Genomic DNA, 20,545 nt, shown 5'->3' with positions numbered 1-20,545 from the left:
CTACTCTGTCATCTTCTCTGGGCACACTAATTTGCCAATGTTGCTTCAATAAAATGTGATAACTAAAATTAACCTAGTCCTGCCAGAGCAGCATAGAGCATATAGCTTCCACCTCTCCTAGTATAGAGGTGAAATTATTCTTGCATTAATGAACTTGTTTTGCGGTGGGGGGGGGAGTCTGGGGTAGAGTTTAAATAAGAAACTATAATCTTATAAGCTATATAAATTTAAATTACAATCTCACATAAAATGAAGTCTAGAAATAGGGTAAACTTCAGGGCTGGGTGATGTAGTAACACAGTGAAATCACTGGAGACCAAATTTTCCTGTTGTTTTTTTCCTTTCTTACAGCTCTGCTATTCCTACTGTTGACTTCACATTAAGGCATATTTCTTTTACCACGATGACAAGCAATCTAGGTTCACCCAGTGTGTGCCTCTCTACAAATAAGAATTTTTTCTTTCAGTTTGAGTAGGCCAACTTCAGTCACATGGTCACATCTGAATCAATAACTGATATCAAGATAATAGCCACAGGCTAAATAAATTAGGCCTGGTTCCTGAATCAACAGAATTAGCAAGGAGAATGGGATTATTATGACTAGATTAGACTAATGAGGGACTAGCAGTGAATCTGGGGTTAACTCCCCAGACCAAAATGCAGCTTCAAAATGAAAACAACTGAATGGATTCTGGGGAGTTCAAAGTAATTTATACTATACTTTTGGTACTACACTTCACCTCCTCAGAGTACAATGCCACATTTCTGACAACTGCATAGGCCATAAAAAAAAGACACTTTCCGACCTAGTAAATGTTTCCTCTGTTCACCTTTACTGTTGCATTTTGGACAGAAGCTTCCTTAGCTTCTAAGGTCATTTTCCATCGTCCTGATGTATATCCTTTTAGACATTCTCTGAGTAATGAAGGTCTCCTGGTAGTCAACACTCTCAATTTTACCAGAAAGCTTCTTTATTATATCCTCATTCTTGAAAAGCAGTTTTGCTGGGCTCATAATTATGGGTTCATACATTCACCTCAGCCTTGAAAATATCATTCCACTGTATTTTGGCTTCCATTATTGTTACTGATGGTATCAGTCTATCGTTCCTTTGTAGAAAGATCTGCCTTTTATCTCTGGGTGTTTCCAATATTCTCTCTATACCTCTCATGTTTTGCAGTTATGATATAATATCTACTTGATACGTATTGTGCTTTCTGCAGGCTTATATCTCATCAATTATGGAAAATTCTCAGCCACTATTTCTTTCAATATTGCCTTTCCCATTTTCTATTTTTTTCCTGGGATTCCAATTAGACGTACATTAGGTTCTCTAAGTTTTTCCTCCACATTTATGAACCTCTTCAATATTTTCTATAACCTTGTTTTTATGTGCTGCATTCTGGATAAACTCTTCAACTCCATCTTCCAAGTCACCAGTTCTCTCTTCACAGATGGGCCCAAGGCTTAGTGTCTGACCAGCTCTAATACCTGTAAAAGTCTTAAAGTCACTACCGGCTTTCACACTTGCTGCTCAATCCTTGGTTTCAATTCTGTCTTTGTTTTGCTGCTGTTTACGTTCTTGAGAAAGCACGTCAAACCCTTCTTTCAGCAGCTCGAGTTAATGTTAATCCAAAGTTTTCTTCTGTCATTTACTATCACATATTATATCAAAGCTATTAACAATTCAAAAAGCTATTATTAATTTTTAAAAGATTATGGTTCTCACCTTAATGTTTTCAGAACTTTTCAACTGGACACTTCTGATCAAGGCTAAAAACTTTTAAATAATGAACAATGCTTATTGTGGTTTTTTGGCCTGAATATTAGCCCAACAACTTAGCTCAGTATATAGCTTTTAGGACAGATATAACTGACATTTTGAAATTTTAAAATGATTCACAGATGTGCAATTTCAGATCCTTTCAACACTATAGAAACACAGACGGTAAAGAAACTTAGATCTACACTAAGGAAACTGTAGTTTATTTTGTTTATACTATACTGAAGAAAACCCCCCTAATAGGGTTATCAGAGATTTTCTTTTATGAAGTGGTCATAAAAATTATACTAGCTCGTCTCAGAATAAGCAGAGTCACAAATAAACAAACAAGATTATAAACTTCAAAAAACAGTCAACAGATACAGGTCATCTCCAAGTACCACATTTTAAAAATTACAGTGAAGAGAGAACAACTATTAATATTTCTGTATCTATGTACCAACTAATACAGCACTGAAGAGCACAGCTACAGGAGATGGGGAGTGAACTAGACAGAAGCATACTACTAACAAGATACTCTAAAAGACATTCTCAAACCAAGACAGATCAAGTAGACAAAGATATGAAAACTACAGGAGATCAAAACAACAGATGTTTCAGATATACTTTAGAACCTGAAAGCCAAAAAACAGAAAATACACCTTCTTTTTAAGCATATACAGAAAATTCAGAAAAACTGACCATATCTTAGGCCACAAAGAAAATCTTATCAAATCTGAGAAAAAGAAATACAAAAAGTAATAATATAAAAGTTATTTTTTAAAAAATCAAAAGAATACACACATAAAACAAACAAAAGGCTCTTCAATCTGAAAAATTTTAAACATGCCATTAAGCAATTATTGGACCACAGGTGAAATACAAACCTAAAGATGAGAATTCCTTAAAAATAATGACAATGAAAGCATGATATATGAGATCCATGGAATTCAGCTAAAGCAGTTATCAGAAAAATGCTTATAGCATTAAATACATGTGTGTATATGAAAATAAATAAATGTTCCACCAATTCAAAAAAGAAAAGGAATACAATAAACCAAGGAGGGAATTAATAAAGAGAAATAAATGTGTTGAAAAGAGAAAGAACTAATATATAAATCCAAAAGCTGATGCAAATAAACCACTGACTAATGAAGAAAACAGGGCAAAAGCACAGGTATTCAAAATCCTATATGACAATGTGAAAGTAGCCATTAGAACAGAGAAAACTGAAAAACGTGATTTCTTTGCACAACTCTATGCAAACTAGTTTAAAAACCCAGACAAAGTACATAATATTCTAGAAAAAAAATTAACAAAACTGACTTAAAGTCAAAAGTCTATTAATTTCCACTGGAAAAATAAATTACTTACAGAACTTCTTCATAAAATAGTACCAGACTCAGGTGGTTTCACATGGGAATTCTACCAAACCTTTCAAGAGCAGAAAATCCTGATACCACTTAAGATATTCCAGAGCAAAGAATAAGGAATATTTTGTTATTATAAGGTACTTGGACTACCTGTGAAGTGCTACAGTATTATTTGAAAGTAGACTTGAATTAATCGTAAATGTAATTGCAAACTCTAGGGAAACCACTAAAAGAGTAAAAATAACAAGTATAATTGACATGTTAAGAAAGGAGAGAACATGTAATAGTATAAAATGCTCAATTCAAACCATAAAAGGCACAAAAACAGTGGAAGTCAAAAAACAGGAACAAAGAACAGTGGTATAACAAATAGAAAACAGTAACAATTACAGTGGATATTAATACAACTGTATCAATAATTACTTTAAACATCAATAGACTAAACACACCAATTAAAACACAGAGACTGTCAGAGTGGATCAAAAAACAAGATGCAGCTAGCTACATGTTGTCTATGAGAAACCAACTATAAAAATAAAGACAAAATTAAAAGGAAGGGGATGGAGAAAGATATACTATGCTAAAGAGAGTGGGAGTAGATATGTTAATTTCAGACAGGCAGACTTCAGAATAAGGAAAGTTAGCAAGGACAAAAGGGCATTACATAATGATAAAGGGGACAATTCTTCAAAAAGACATAACAATCCTTAGTATATATGCAGCTAACAACAGTGTCAAAATATATAAAGTAAAAACTGATATTACTGCAAGGAGATATACATGATCCACTAATACATTTGGAGACTTTAACACCCCTCTATAAGAAATGTACAGATTCAGCAGGGAGAAAATTAGCAAGAACACAGTTGAAATCAAAAGCACCTCCAATCTACTGGATATAACTCACGTCAATAGACTACTTCATCTGGTGACAGTAGAAAACACATTCTTCTCAAGCTCACACGGAAGGAACATTCTGGACCATTTTATGGACCATATTCTGGACCATAAAACACATTTTTAAAAGAACAAAAATCATATAATGTCTAACCTCAGACCACAATGGAATTAGACTGGAAATTAATAATGGAAAGATAGCTGGATAATCCCCAAATATGTGGAGATTAAATGACACACTTCTACTTAACACATGGGTCAAAGAAGAAATCTCAAGAGAAATTTCAAAATATTTCAAACTAAATGAAAATAAAATACAATTTATCAAAATTTGTGGGATGCAGTGAAAGCAGTGTTTAGAGAAAAATTTATAGCATTGAATTCATATAGTAGAAATGAAGAAAGCTCTAAAATCAATAATCTAAGTTTCCACTTTAGAAAACTTGAAAAAGAAGAGCAACTGAAATCTAAAGTAAGCTGAAGAAAAATAACAAAAATCAGAGCAGAAATCAATGAAACTGAAAACAGGAAAACAACAGAGAAAACCCAACAAAACCAAAAGCCAGTTCTTTGAAAAGATCAAGCTTCTATGCAGGCTAACTAAGAAAAAAAGAGAGAAAACAAAAATTACCAATATCAGAAACAAAAGAAGAGACATCACTACAGATTCCAAGGACATTTAAAGGATAATAAAGGAATACTATGAATAATGCTATGCCCACAAATTTGATAACCTAGATGAAATGGACTAATTACTTGAGAGACACAATCTGTCAAAACTCACACATCAAGAATAGACAATCTGAAGACTTATATCTACTAAAGAAACTGAATCAATAATTAATAACCTTTCAAAACATAAAGCACCAGGTCCATATGGGTTCCTGTGTGAATTCTATCAAACATTTAAGAAAGAACTTATACCAATTCTCTATAGTCTTTTCCAGAAGACAGAAGCAGAGGGAATATTTACAGAATTATTCTGAGGCCAGCATTAATACCTAAATATCTAATACCAAAACCAGATGAGGACACTACAAGAAAAAAAAAAAAAAAAGGACCAAGATCTCTCATGGGCATTGATGCAAAACTCCTGAACACCAAAATAGAAGCAAATGAAATCCAACAATATATAAAAATAATTATACACCACAACCAAGTGGGATTTATACCAGATATGCAAGGGTGGTTCAACATTCAAAAGTCAATTAAGGTAATTCATCACATCAACAGACTAAAAAAGAAAAAAAAGACACAATCATATCAATAGACAAAGAAAAAGTATTTGACAAAATCCAACACTCATTCATGATAAAAACTCTCAACAAACTAGAAACAGAGGAGAACTTCCTCAATTTGATAAAGAACATCTATACAAAACCTACAGTTAATATCATAATTAATGGTGAGAAACTTTCTTGCTAACCTCAGGAACAAAACAAGGAGATCCCCTCTCACCATTCCTTTTCACCATAATGTAAGTCCTAGCTAATGCAATAAAACAAGAAAAGGACATAAAAAGTATACAGATTGAGAAGGAAGAAATAAGTGTCTTTGTTCACAGATGACATTATTGTCTATGTATAAATTCTGAAAGAATCAACAAATCTGTAGGTTGCTTTGGGTAGCACGGATATTTTAACAATCCTAATTCTTCCAATCCATGAGTACGGTATATCTCTCCATTTATTTGTGTCATCTTCAATCCCTTTCATCAATGTCTTACAGTTTTCAGGGTACAGGTCTTTCACCTCCCCGGCTAAATTTATTTCTATGTATTTTATTCTTTGTGAGGTGGCTGTAAATAGATTTTTCTTAATTCTTCTTTCTGATCATTATTAGTGTATAGAAACGCCACAGATTTCTGTATATTAATCTCATAGCCTGCAACTTTACTGAATTCATTTATTAGTCTAAAAGTTTTTCTGGTGGAGTCTTTAGGGTTTTCTATATATAGTATCATGTCACCTGCAAATAGTCGTGTATATATATTTTAAAGTAGTGGGATAATCCAATAGTTTTTAGGTTACCTATAGGGAAAAAAGTAGAGCGATCAAGAGATAAAAGGCAGACTTTCCTGAATGTAACCTGTTCTGTAGATTTAACTTTGAAACCATAAGGTACCTTATTAGCCCAGTAGGCATCAGTCTCATAACTTTGAAACCATGAAAATGTTTTATATACTTAGAAAACAAAACTGTATTTTTAAAAAACCCCTAAAACTAAAATCAAAATGAAATGAATCAACCCAACTTCATCAATTTTGTGGTTTAACCACATAGACAACTGTTCAAGTGACTTAAAATACAATAATTTGCACTTTGCTATAGAGCAGAAACTAACACAACACTGAAAATCAACTACACTCCAATAAAAATTAATTTTTAAAAAATACAATAATTTGACTATCTCTTCCTAAAAAACATATATCACAGATATTTCCCTCACGGGATATATCCTAAGAACTACAAAGACATCTTAAACTGTTCGAAGTAATCATATTATTAGTAATACTATTGTTAATTATTATTCTGGAACTATTAAATGTAAGATAATGCAAATGAATGTCAACAGGGACTAAAATTTTCAGCATAAAAGTGATACAACTATAAAATCAAAGAATTAGGTAAAAGTCTTGCAATTCTAAATTTGAACTATTTGAACTCATGTTTGCTTGCATGTTCTTAAAGAGAAGATACATATGTATTGCCTAGGTGAAATACAATGAAAAGCCCTAAAAATGACTAAACTAGTGGTTTCCAGGTAGTGGTCCTGAAATACCATCTCCCAATAAAAGAACCAGGGCTGTAGGTAGGGGAAAATGGCTGACTCCAAGTAGAGGATATAAAATATATACAACGAGCTGGGAACATCTTAACAGAAACAAAGAAACTATCAAGGACTACTGAAGCTGTGTCAATACAGGCAGGATATAGTTGGACTTCATCAAAGTTAAAGGATATCTTTAAAGACACCACAGGGACTTCCCTGGCAGTCCAGTGGTTAAGACTCCGTGCTTCCACTGCAGGGGGCATGGGTTCGGATCCCTGATTGGGGAACTAAGATCCTGCATGCTGCACTATGCAGGAAAAAAAAAAAAAAAAAGACACCACAAAGAAAATGAAAAGGCAAGTCACATACTAGGAAAATATATTTGCAATACACATATCCTACAAATGACTGGTGGTATTCAGAACATATAAGAGCCACAAATCTGTAATAAGACAAACAGCCCAACTTATAAGCAAAAGACATAAATAGACACTTCACAAAAAATATATAAAAGGCCAGTAAACACATGAAAAGATGCTCAACATCACTAATCATCAAGAAATGAAAATTAAGGGACCTCCCTGGTGGCTCAGTGGTTAAGAATCTGCCTGCCAATGCAGAGGACAAGGTTCAAGCCCTGCCAGGAAGATCCCACATGGCATGGAGCAACTAAGCCTGTGCACCACAACTACTGAGCCTGCGCTTAAGAGCCCGCAAGCCACAACTACTGAGCCTGCACGCCACAACTACTGAAGCCCTTGTGCCTAGAGCCCGTGTCAGCAACAAGAGAAGCCACTGCAATGAGAAGCCCACACACCGCAACAAACAGTAGCCCCTGCTCGCCGCAACTAGAGAAAGCCTGCATGCAGCAACGAAGACCCAACACAGCCAAAAATAAATAAATTAATTCTAAAAAAAGGAAAGGCAAATTAAAACCACTATATACCCAGTAGAGCAATGCCAAGTGTTGGCAAGAATGTAGAGCAACTGAAACTCTCATACACTGTGGGTTGAGGATGTAAAATGGAATAACCACTAGGGAAAACTACTTGGCAGTTTCTTATAAAGTTAAAAGACACATAACATACACATAACATATGACTCAGCAATTCCACCTCTAGGTATTTACCCACAGAAAACTATGTCCACGCAAAGACTTGTACACGAATGTTCATAGCAGCTTTATTCATAATAGCCAAAATAACCAGAAAACCATATGGCCAATAGCCATAGTAACCAGAAAACTACTCTAATGTCCATCAACTGGGGAATGGATAAACAAATTTTGACATATCCATATAATAAAACACTAACCCACAATAAAAGGAACTGTTGACACATACTACAACATGGCTGCATTTCAAAAGTACTGTGCTAAAAGAACCAAGACCCAAGAATATATAATATCTGATTCCATTATAGTGACAGATCAGAGGTTGTCAGGAGCCTGGTTTGAGAGGGGACTGACTCTAAAAAGACATGAAGATACGTTCTGGGTTGATGGAAATGTTCTGTATCTTCATTGTGGTGGTGGTTATACAGGTGTGTACATTTGTCAAGACTCAAATGGTACACTTAAAATGAATACATTTTATAAAGTAAACTTTTAAACAGAGCTCAGGATCTAATATAAAGACCTCCCACAAGCTAAGGAAGGGACATTTGAAGGAAAAGAAAAAAAAAAAAAGAACAAAAGAATAATAGTGGTACTGGATTAGAGTTAAGAGACACCAAATAAGAACTCATGTTTAGCTCAATACAGATAAAGACGGTTGCTTGTAATATTTATAGATATATGCATATACACCAATTAGTATACACTCATATATTTCATTGCTCTGTCAGCTGAGAGGGCCTAAAAAAAACACCACCCCAGTAGGAACAAGCACACCTAGTACCAGATTTTAGCGTGCTCTCTCTCTCTCTATCTCCTAGCCATCAGAGAAAAAGCCCGTGCTACCCATACAAAGAGGTCCACATCGAGAGAAACTGAGGCCTCCAGCTGACTTCCAGCATCAACAACCAGACATGGGAGTGAAAAAAATCTTCAAATGATTCCTGCCTCCAGCATCCTAGTACTTTAGCTGAGGTTCCAGACATAAAGAAAGAGATAAGCCATGCCTACTGTGCCCTTTCTGATTTCCTGACAGAATCCATGAACAAAATAAATGGTTGTTTTACGCCAAGGTTTGGCAACTGGAACTCCTTTTAATACTATCAAAAGATATTAAACATTTGCAGATCATACAAGGCTAAAGACATATTTTTTATATAAAATGAACACATTTTAATCTACATTTAAAAATCACAGTAATCAATCACGTACTATATATACATTATCAAATTCCTACCAGGTGGTATATAATGTATCTCCACTTACACCCTTCCCCTTCTCTTCTAAACCTTTTCCTTTGAAATGGGTAAACAACACTCATCTGTTCTACTTAATCCTATACTCACTTCTCATATTTTTAATTTGGTGACTCTCTACTCTTGCTGTTTTACATTTACTGTGTTTTATTCTTTCCAAAGAATTTTCACATGTACGTCCTCACTTGGTTCTCACTATAACTTGTGACATATTGGTGCAAGAGACTTACTCAGGATAGTTACAAAACTGTTAATAACGCCTTCTAAGTTAAAGTCCTCCATTGCATGAGTCAGCTTTTTTTAACACATATAGTCCTATCTCCTTCCTTATCAGTGAAACTTTTTCCTCATCTAGCCAGAAATATCAAGATGTAGAAAAAGAACAAGGGAATTTTTTTAGGTGGTGGGGGGAGGGAAATGAGGGACAGGAATAGAACTGGGTAGGGGTCTATGAAGCAAAGCTAATAATCATGTATACATTCTGGGAGGTACAGTTCCCAGAGACAGAAAGCTTCATGCTAGAATCAGTTCTCAATTCAGAATATCAGAGAACAAAGCACTAAGGGTAGGTCAAAATCAATTGTAGTGTGCAAAGTCAAAATCAGTGGTAGCCTGTAAAATGTCTGAAGGAGGCTGGAAGTTGGATAATCAACTTGAGATTCAGCTAAAGACTGAGATCTGAAAAAGTAATTTGCATAGTAGTCATCTTAAATAGATCCAGAGTGGAAGTGAGGATAAATATCAAGTCTAAATAGATTCTCTGAAGATAAGTCATCAGGTTGAGGTGGGGTAGGAAATGATCAAAATGACCTTTGAAAAAATACTGGACAAGGAAAAGGGAACATCATTCTAAAGTCTCAAAAGAAAAACTTCTGAAAATGACTTATTATTGGAACCAGAGAAGGTCATTAAAATGATAGATTAAGAAAAAATATTTTTAAATATATTACACAGATCAGTTGAAACATTATTCCAATGGTTTTAATTTCATATATGAGAAAGCAGATTGACAAAAAAGATTAAGACTTTAAAAACAAAGATCATGAAAAATACTGGAGATGGATGGTGGTAAAGATTGCATAACAATGTGAATATACTTAATGCCATAGAACTGTACACTTAAAAATGTTTAAAATGGTACATGTATAATGTATTTTATAACTTAAAAAAGAAAAAAAAATGATTTAAAGGATCAATTCATCCAAATAAACTCAGACCATTGCCCATCTGCTCTAAGGTAAGATTTCAGGTGAGCAGGGGATGCTCACAGTGCATCTCTAAATCCTAAACTATTAGATATCCTCCCACAATGATGAATTATTTTATACTTTCTCGAATGTGGCCACAAAGCTTCTCTTAAGAGACAAAGATCCCCTATAGCACATGCATGCCCTAATCATCAACAAATACTTGAATGTTCCTCCTGACTCTATATTCACAGGTCTCATTTTGCTTTCAAAGCTATTTTAATTTTGTGCTCGAATTATGTAAAATAACAAGTCTCTGTTATAGAAGAAGAAAACACAATTCAGTTACTGCATTTGAAAAGTTCTATAGACTGGTGGAAAGTATCCAGTACCATAAAAATATGTTTATTATTTCATACCTGTTCTAAACTAGCATATTAGTGTCTGTGCAAATACAGAAAACAGTGCCAAAAGTTAGTAGTCCATGATGCTATGAGTCTAGTGTACAGAAGGAGCCTTTCCATCTTAGTTAATAGCATGGAAAGCCCGTAGTTAGGCTTAACACCTCCCCTCCACCCATTCTTTTGGTCATCAAATCCTACTGACACTACCTCAAATTAGTCTCTCACCATGTTAAATTTAGTTCCATCATGTTAAGCATGGTTCTGATCACCTAGACCAGCCAACATGTCCAAAATATTGCCAATGCAACATATGACCAACATAAAAAATTATTAACAAGATATTTGACTTTCTTTTTTTCATACTAAGCCCTTGAAATTCAGTATGTGTTTTACACTTACAGCACATCTCAATTCAGACTAGCTACACTTCAAGTGCTCAACAGCCCCACTGGACAGTGCAGACCTGAGACCATCAGGACTTCTCAACAATGGCTGCACATAAGAATCACTCTTCATTTATTCAGTAAGTGAACTTACTAGTTCCAGGGTCTGGAGATGAATTGGTAAACAAGATAGATCTCTTCAGCCCTCATCTCACATACACATGCCGTTAATTCTTTCACTCTAGGCACACAGCTTCACAGGTTCTCAAACACACTAGTCCTTTAAAACTCCTTGTTATTGTGTTGGTTTTCTTCCTCTTCCTACACTCTCACCCATTCCCTCCTTCATCCCATCTATCCTTCAACATCCAGGGCAAATGTCATTTTCCTCTGGTTCCCCAGGCAGTTATTTATTCCCTCCACTGTGAGCTTTGCTCATCTCTCTCTGACATACTACCACAGTCTATAGCATTACAGTTTACCTATTTATGAATTTGTCTCTCCACAAGTTCAGGGTTTATCAACCTCAGACACACTGGAGCTGAGGTCAATAGCAGAGAAACGGTGGAATTAGTTTGCGGAAAATCACACACATCCTATCTTAGCCATGCTATGTTATCTATGCGATACTTGCCCCTACATAAACTACATCTGATTTTCCCACAGAAATTCATTACGTGAAGATCAAGTCACACATGTTACAATAGGGAATGTACCATAGAAATGATCAGCACCTGTTTTTGTGCCAGATATAGCACTCAAAATAATACCTGCTATCCTAACTTATTAACAGTTTTCTCTAAGTTTGGATAGTGAATTCCCTAAAACCTGACTACTCTTGAATCTTGAGACTTTATCCCTTAGGTGTGCATGAAGCTAAGTGCCTTTGAGGGCTATCTCATCTAAGGAAAGCAGGAATCGGGCTTTAAAAGTCTTAACAAAATACTAACTTTGCTGTCTACTAAAATGATATGCTGAACATATAAACCTTTACAATCAACAACTACTTACACTTAGATATCTGTTGAAAACCTCAATCTCCAATGCCGTATTCATCTCCCATTAAGAGCCTAAAACCAATTTATATTTGAGAAAAAAGGCTAAGAGCTATTCTAATACCAGTACCTACCATTTATTAAGCTGTCGCATTGGAAGAGTCAGTCATACTTGTTTTACATATATTTTCTTCACAGCAACACAATAATAGAGCTATCTCACCGCCATTTTACAGATAAGGAAACTGACAGTAGCATTAAATAACAATTCCTAAAGTAATGTGTTCAGAATACGAATTCCAGATGTCTGCCCTTTACATTAAGTACAATCCACCTAGTGGTATGCTGGAGCCAGGTCACACTGACTCACACGAGCTAACTGTTAAATTTTTAGGAACTGCACAAGCTGTAACTAAAAATTAAATTATAAAAACTAACAACTAAATAAGTAATATTAAAAACAACAGTACTAATTATTCAAATCTCACTTCCCAAATATTTTAGTATACTTTACTCTTGTGGTTAATAACACTTATTGTGTGTGTGTATTCCCACACTTCCCAACTCTGTACTCAGTGATACCATTTTAGTAGCTTGAAACTGACCATGATGGGAGTATTTACACCAAAGAAATTGATAAATCCTACAAAGTATGGCTTTCTTTTTTTCTGAGTGGTTGTTAAATATAATACCAGCAAACCATGGAGTCCATGCATTATTCTGAAATAAAAAGTTATTTCAAAATGCAACACACATGCTCAGACCCTACCCAGAAATTCTAATTCAGTAGATTAAGGATAAAGTACCTGCGTGTGTATTTTGAAAAAGACCATTTCTCCTCCAAAAGGATTTTGATACATACCGCCAGCTGAGAACTACCATTTGAGATTTCTAAAACGGTTTTATGTATCATATCAGACATTAGAAAGCTACATACTTAAAACTGCATTACTTTAAGTCCCCAAAGATGTCTTTACAAACTATAATATAAAACTGTGACACAGCTTTTTTTCAAGGATCAAAATAGCCAAAAGAAAGCTTCTATATATCTAAAATTATCAAAGAGGTTGCTGCTTATACAATTCAATAACTTTCGTAAAAAGGCTATAATGAGCCAACTAGATATCCATATGCAAAAGAATGAGGTTGGACCCTTACCTCACACCATAAATAAAAATTAACTCAAAATGGATCAAAGATTTAAATGCAAGAGCTAAAGCTCTAAGATTCTTTGAAGAAAAACAGGCATAAATCTTTCTGACCTTGAATTAGACAACAGTTTCTTAAATGTGACACCAAAAGCACAACAAAAATATAGATAAATTGGATTTCATCAAATTAAAAACATTTGTTTTTTAAAGGACACCATCAAGAACATGAAAAGACAACCCACAGAATAGGAGAAAATTTTTGCAAATCATATATATAAGGGACTTGGATCCAAAATACATAAAGAATTCTTACAAATCAACAATAAAAAGACAACCCAATCTAAAAATGGACAAAGGATCTGAATAGACATTTCTCCAAAGAACATATACAAATGGCCAATAAGCAGACAAGAAGATGTTCAACATCACTAGCAATCAGAGAAATGCAAGTCAAAACTACAATGAGATTGCCGATAGGTATAATCAAAAAATTAGGTAACAGCAAATTTTGGCAAAGATGTGGAGTACTGGAAATCTCACACACTGATGTAAAGAACTTAAAATGGTGCAGCTGCTTTGGAAAACATCCTAGCAGTTCCTCAAAAGGTTAAACATAGTTACCACATGACTGAGCAATCTCACTCCCAGATATAAACTCAAGAGAAATAAAAACATATGGCCACACAACAACTTGTATACAAATGTTCATAGCAGCATTATTCATAAGAGCCAAAACATGGAAACAACCCCAACATTCATCGACTGATGCATGGATAAACAGAATGTGGTATCTCAATACAATGGAATATTATTTGGCAAAAACAAGAAGTGAAATACTGATACATCCCTTAATCTTTCACAAACCTTGAAAACACTATGCTAAGTGAAAGAAGTTAGTGACAAAAAAACTCTCATACTGTATGACTCCATTTATATAAATATCCAGAATAGGCAAATCTACAGTGACAGTAACTGGAATAGTGCTTGCCCAGGGCTGGTGGTCAACTGAGGGGCTAGGGAAATGACTGCTAAAGGTTATGGGTATTCTTTCTGGGGTGATGAAACTGTTCTAAAATAGACTGTGGTGATGGATGCATGACTGAATATGTGAAAAGCTGCCCAAGTGTACACTTTAAATGGATGAACTGTATCTCAATAAATTCACTGCAAATGCACACACAAGAGCACGATAAATTTCTTAAAAAAAAAAAAAGATCTGGGAAATTTCCATTCCTGACAAACATCTATGTTTTCTTTTAATCAATAAACGACATCATAAATTGTGCTTCTCTTTTGGTTTCACCACTAAATTCTGTGATCATATGTGCTTTCTAGTTCAGTTTCTGTCACCACCATGCCTTGCCTTCACTGTTTTAATTTAAAAGTGTTGTACTGCAAGGCACTTCAACCCTTCTTGGAAGCAGGCAGGAAACGATGGCTGGCTGAATTCTGAAAACGTAAGAATACATTTACATACTCATGATGTCCACCATGGCACAGAAACCCTATGAAGTTCAGCTTGAGCTCTGCCAACCAGGTCCCTTCATTTTAACTACCACCAAGAACTAAAACGGTAAGAATTATGAGTTTTTCCAAGGATTTTTTCCCTCTAAATTACATTATCCATATAGAACACTGTAATGCAATATTACACACTTACCATATATTTAGCACACAAGATAATATTTAAAATAGAACATAAATAATAAATCACTACTGAAATTTAACTTTGTTTTGGGAAATTCATTCCTACCCTAACAGGTGAGGATGACTCCTCTGTATTTCGTTTCTGGGACTCAGTGTCCACATCTTGGCGCTTGTTCTTCATTCTTTCTCTAAGATCCCCTGTAGGTCTTTCTGGTGACCTTTGAACCAAAAAACAAAAACAAAACAAAAAACAAAACAACAAAAATCTATATTTATATAACATTTTATACGAATATATTTAAAGAAATAACCTCACAAATCTCAATATAGTTTTTCTACTATCCATGGCTACTAAAGTTCAGAAAAACAATTAATAAATTTCAGCTTATATATTAATATATAAAAAAAATATAAGCATCACTTACAAGTTTTCTCCCAATACCAATCAAAATGCATACACTAAAACTCCATGGGGTGGCAGGTACTGGTGATATTAATAAGAAACTATAGGTGAGCTGAGAGAAAGGAATTTGTAATTAATAGCTTAATTTGTTTTCCTATGAATCACATAAATATATTACTTATATTTAAAAGCAAAAAGTAGGAAGGTAAAGTTTTAAACCACAGCACTGCAAAATTAATCTAGAAACAACAGTATTATCATCTATACACGTATATGGTTGGACGCAACATCAACAACTGTGAAAATATTTTACGCATCTCAAGAATGAAAGCAGGGGCTTCCCTGGTGGCGCAGTGGTTGAGAATCTGCCTGCTAATGCAGGGGACACGGGTTCGAGCCCTGGGCTGGGAGGATCCCACATGCCGCGGAGCAACTAGGCCCGTGAGCCACAACGACTGAGCCTGCGCGTCTGGAGCCTGTGCTCCGCAACAAGAGAGGCCGCGACAGTAAGAGGCCCGCGCACTGCGATGAAGAGTGGCCCCCGCTTGCCACAACTAGAGAAAGCCCTAGCACAGAAACGAAGACCCAACACAGCAAAAATAAATAAATAAATTAATTAATTAATTAATTAATTAAAAAAAAGAATGAAAGCAAATACAGGAATTTTTAATGTTATTCTTACAATTCTTCTTAAATTTGAAATTATTTCAGAATAGAAAGTAGTTGAAAAATTCAAAGCAAGATTTTCAACAGTGAGTTTATACTCTGCTTTTATACTCTTGTTTTTAATTAAGGAAAAATATACATATTTATATTTAACACTGGTAAAGCTTCATAATTTATACTAGCAATTTGATAAATGGCTGTTCAATTATTTTCACACCATCACTAAGTGAGAAAAATAAAGCAGAGGTAGAAAACAAACTGCCTTTATAGACTACTCCTAGAGCACCATTAAAAGAGGGCAATAGTTGTTAAGGAATGATGTCCCTCTTTAGCTACCAAAAAAAATGTGTATAATGTTTTTAAAAGATATAAACAAATTACAAAAATATTCACATCTATTTCAAGTAATAGCTGTTCAATCAAATCGAGTCCTTTATCAATCATTAATACAAATCACATGATTAGTGAAAAAATAATTTCAGTCAATTCACTTTAAAGGAGCTCATTAACATTTACATGCACATTTTATAGATCTATATTAAATGTTTTAAAAGTTAAAGCTGAACTGGTAAATGGAACTTCTTATTAAGAACCAACACTTAAATGCTTTAAATTATAATTATGATGCACATGTAAATTTTATGTGCCCTAGTTTCCTTTATATAATAAGACAGTTTATTATAAACTTGTTTCTATCCTAACAGTACCTAACAGAATGCTCTACATACAGTGAATGCTCAGTGACTTAAATGATTTGTGACTAAGTAAGCATTTCTGAAATACATTACTTTTCTTTCCATCTCTGAATCACATTATGAATTATATTTCTCTTCCTTACAAAAAAAAAGGGAAAATACACAAATACAAAGGAAGTTATTGGGGAAAAAAATGCACAAAATAGCAAAATTATAACAAAAAATCCTTTATTCTAAATCTAGTAATGACACTACTTTTTTCCATTTTAGACAAATTTCTCTGCCCATTTTCCTCACAACCATCTCTTGTATAAAAATTTTGAGTATGTTAATGTCACAGATAAAGTAAAGCATGTATTACAAGTACAGTAATAATATAAGAAAAACATTAAAATTATTGGAACAGTTTCTCCAGGCATGTGTTTGTTTATACAGGTATTAAACTTATAAAGACTAACTTTCCCACATTGACAGAAAGGACAGATGACAATCTAAATACAAATAAAACAGAGTACTCAGCATCACAAGTAACCTAAAAATGTACAACATTTAAGTGAACAGAAAGTCAGCTAATGTTAAGGTTTTGAACTTTAAGTTCTGTTAAACTTCAAAATCTATACACATACACAAAAATTCACCCAATTAAAAAGGACATCTCCAAATGCTAATGTTCAGTTTTTACACTGTTGCTGAAGCCAACGCAATCAGCACATTCAATTTTAGGACTAGGTAAATCAGTTGTTTACCAATCAAGTTTAAACTGCTTTTGTGACAATTTTAAACACCATAACAAAATCATCATGAGGGAGCCAAAAGAAAACTAAAAGATTTTTATTAGGAAAGTCTAATTTAGCCTTGCCTTTATTAAAGGAAAAATGATATTCTAAAGAGGTAGTACGTTTATCCACATATAAATACATACTTTCATTTACCTCAATATATTGTGACAAGAGATTTGGCAAATGCATTTTAACCTACAGAGCTTGCATTAGATTATCTTTTGTAATTAAGATTTGAATTTAGAACATCTTAAAAATCTAAAGTTATGCTTATTTAAGTTCTACTATTTTAAGAGTTGGAAGTAGTCTCTCCTTACTAAAAGCAAATCCATGAAATTCTGCCATCTTAAACAGCACTTTAATACATAATTGGCGGGCAGGGCACGAAAGTAAGCCATACATATATTACAAAAACAAATTTTTGAGCAAATTAATTTTAAAGCAAACATCTTTATTAATCTTGAAATTAACAACTAAAAAATCCTGTAGACCTCTGCTATTGATAAGACTACCACCAAAATAGAAAATCTGACCAAACATATGGTAGTATTTCAGATTTTTATACTAGATAAATTACAAAAGCCATCTTCTAACAGTATATGAATAATTCAAAGTTCTCAATTTACCTTCTATAATTGCTGCTATAACCTTTACCACGGGGTGAAGGGCCATGTACGAATCTACATGTGTTTCCATAGAGGCAGTTGCCAGTCTTCAGCCAGTTACGGCACTGTGTCTAAGAGACAGATATTACTATGTAAATTTCATATTTAGTCATATTTATTTCTGGAAAAAAAAGATGCTAGTGGGACAAAATTTAAATAAATGCTATCAAAATTCCAACTAACCTGAGATATATTACTCCCCAAATAATAAAAACATCAAAAAAAAAAGCCCATAAACCCTAATGCCCATCTCACTCCTTTTTTATGAAACACATTTCTAAAAATTTACTAAACAATATTCCTACAATACAACAACCTATTCACTTTTGTGATATAAATAAGAAGTTGAAGAACAGGAATTCAAGAAAACCCCTGTGACTGTACTAGTGACAACTCACCTCTGCTGTGCTGCCAGTGCTGGGTCCAAGCCTCTCAAATACACTGGGTCTTCGGGATGTGCTATCAGATATGGTCTTGGTATTTTCCACTGTGACCTTCCTTCTAATTTTTGACATTTTGTACTACTTTAACCAAAAAAGAGAGAGGCAAACTGTAAAATTCTTCAGTTTTAAATAACTGAGCCAATAACTTACAAGTAGATAAAATGGTAGATAAGATAACACTGCAAAATTACAGGGGATTTTTCTCAGAAGAAAAAAGTCATAGGAGAGGTCACAAGTAAACAGAGGTAAACAAACTATCTTCTAAGACATACCTTAGTGAATTTAGAACAATTCTGAATCTTTTGGCTAGAATTTTACCTCTTCTACAGAGTGAGTAAGATTCTACTCACACGGTTAAGTTTCCATAGTACATTCAATTTCAGAAAACACACTATAAAATGTTTAGTTTCTAAGTTCCTTATAAAAGTTGTTCCAAATTTAATAACTGTCTTTTAAAGAAAGTTGTGCTATCATTCTCCAACAACTAGTTAACGGTTAAAGAAAGCTTTGCCAAAAATAAAATCAGGTAAGAATTTTAGTCAGAGTAGAAATTATGTTTTACACAGTTTAAGTGATAACATCAGCTATGTCCCAAAAATCAGCTTGGGAGAAAAATACTATTTAAATATTTTCTTTGTCTTACAGAAGCCAAAGAAGAACAGCATAATCAAGAAATTTATTTTGCAATAATACAAAAAACAAAACCCTCAATGTTGAAAAATGACCTTCTGTCAAAATATGACAGGCTGTAGAACTAGAAAAAGTGAAGGTGTTTTGATAATCTATACTGCATTGAATTGACATAAAAGTCAAAGGTGCTAAAAGAAATAAACAGGCTATTTACCATTATTATTAAAAAAGAAAGACGAATTATAAAAATATTTTACAAAAGTAAATAAAACATTAGAAACTAAAACATATGATCAGGTGATTCAACTAGAAATGAAAATATCAGATAACAGCACTATAATATATGTTAGAAAACAATGTTAAATTCTAGACCTAGAATAATCTAGAGAGTACACTACTGTGGGAAGTGGGTAGGAACTGCCTAAGAGAAAGAAAAAGGAACTAAACCGTATCACACTTTATACACTAAATATTAGTTGAAATTTTGTTAGTAGTCAAAAGTTACTAGAATGAATGATGTCAATTAAAGAAGTAAAGGTTCCATTTGGTAAAGAACTGGTCTCTATAAAGTTCACAAATGCTCTTTAATGTGGTTTCAAAGTAAGGTCCTATCACTTAAAAGGAAATTAAATCATGGTAGTACAGAATCAAAACTTAAAACAAAAATTACAATGTCTGGTCCAGTTAGATACTTCTTGTCAAGTCACACTTTGAAAAGGTCCAAAGAATATGGACATTTGACAAATTAACAGGTAACGAACCAAAAGGAAAATATGATATGATACAATATGGTAGTTTTAAATTGGAAAAATGTATATTCTTATTTTCTAATATACAATGTAATCATTAATTACGATTACAATCAATTTTTAGTGATTCAAAAAAAGTAACTTTAAATTACAAATTTTTAAAAATTACAGAGTGTCACATAAGTGAACAAAAATTTGTGCAACATAAAATCACTTATGTATCAACTGTTCATCAAGTAAGGAACTATGAGGTCCACCCTCCACACCAGAGTGAGTATTGTAAGATAATCTTTGATTTAACTTTTCTTGAGCTCATTCTCAGCCCAAATGTGAATTTATAAAGGAAAAGTTGGTAAATTCCACATGTACATTTGACTTACTGAACATAAATAAAAGCCAAGGTAAGCAATAAGTGGAGCTGAGAAAGATCTAGAAAACATAGAGCTTTGATTAACTGAGAAAAACACTTTTTTTATAATTTATAACTAAGATTCGATAAGAAGTAAACATGTAACAAAATGTAAGGAAAAAGTGAGAACAAAAACAAATTTTTAAAGTCTCATTATCTGTTACT

The 20,545-nt window shown here is 33.7% G+C and overlaps 1 protein-coding gene across 5 annotated transcripts in view; it reads right to left on the bottom strand.

Annotated features, from left to right (window-relative positions):
• ZC3H13 (zinc finger CCCH-type containing 13) overlaps positions 1-20,545 on the bottom strand; it is a 137,194-nt gene that overhangs the window by 62,570 nt on the left and 54,079 nt on the right. For 4 of the 5 annotated variants that reach the window (XM_081214735.1, XM_081214736.1, XM_081214737.1 and 1 more), the window contains 3 exons: positions 18,548-18,673; positions 18,111-18,220; positions 15,048-15,159 (listed from right to left, as the gene is read on the bottom strand). In XM_081214735.1, the coding sequence (XP_081070861.1) occupies positions 15,048-15,159; positions 18,111-18,220; positions 18,548-18,664 (339 nt within the window). In that variant the 5' untranslated portion in view covers positions 18,665-18,673. The remainder of the gene's footprint in view (positions 1-15,047; positions 15,160-18,110; positions 18,221-18,547; positions 18,674-20,545) is intronic. The other variant, XM_081214734.1, reaches the window with a different exon arrangement.

Source organism: Mesoplodon bidens, assembly GCF_964165515.1.
Source record: "Mesoplodon bidens genome assembly, chromosome: 17".
Classification (NCBI taxonomy): Eukaryota; Metazoa; Chordata; class Mammalia; order Artiodactyla; family Ziphiidae; genus Mesoplodon; species Mesoplodon bidens.
Note: the sequence above shows the minus strand (reverse complement) of the source record. Positions and strands in the feature narration are given on the sequence as shown.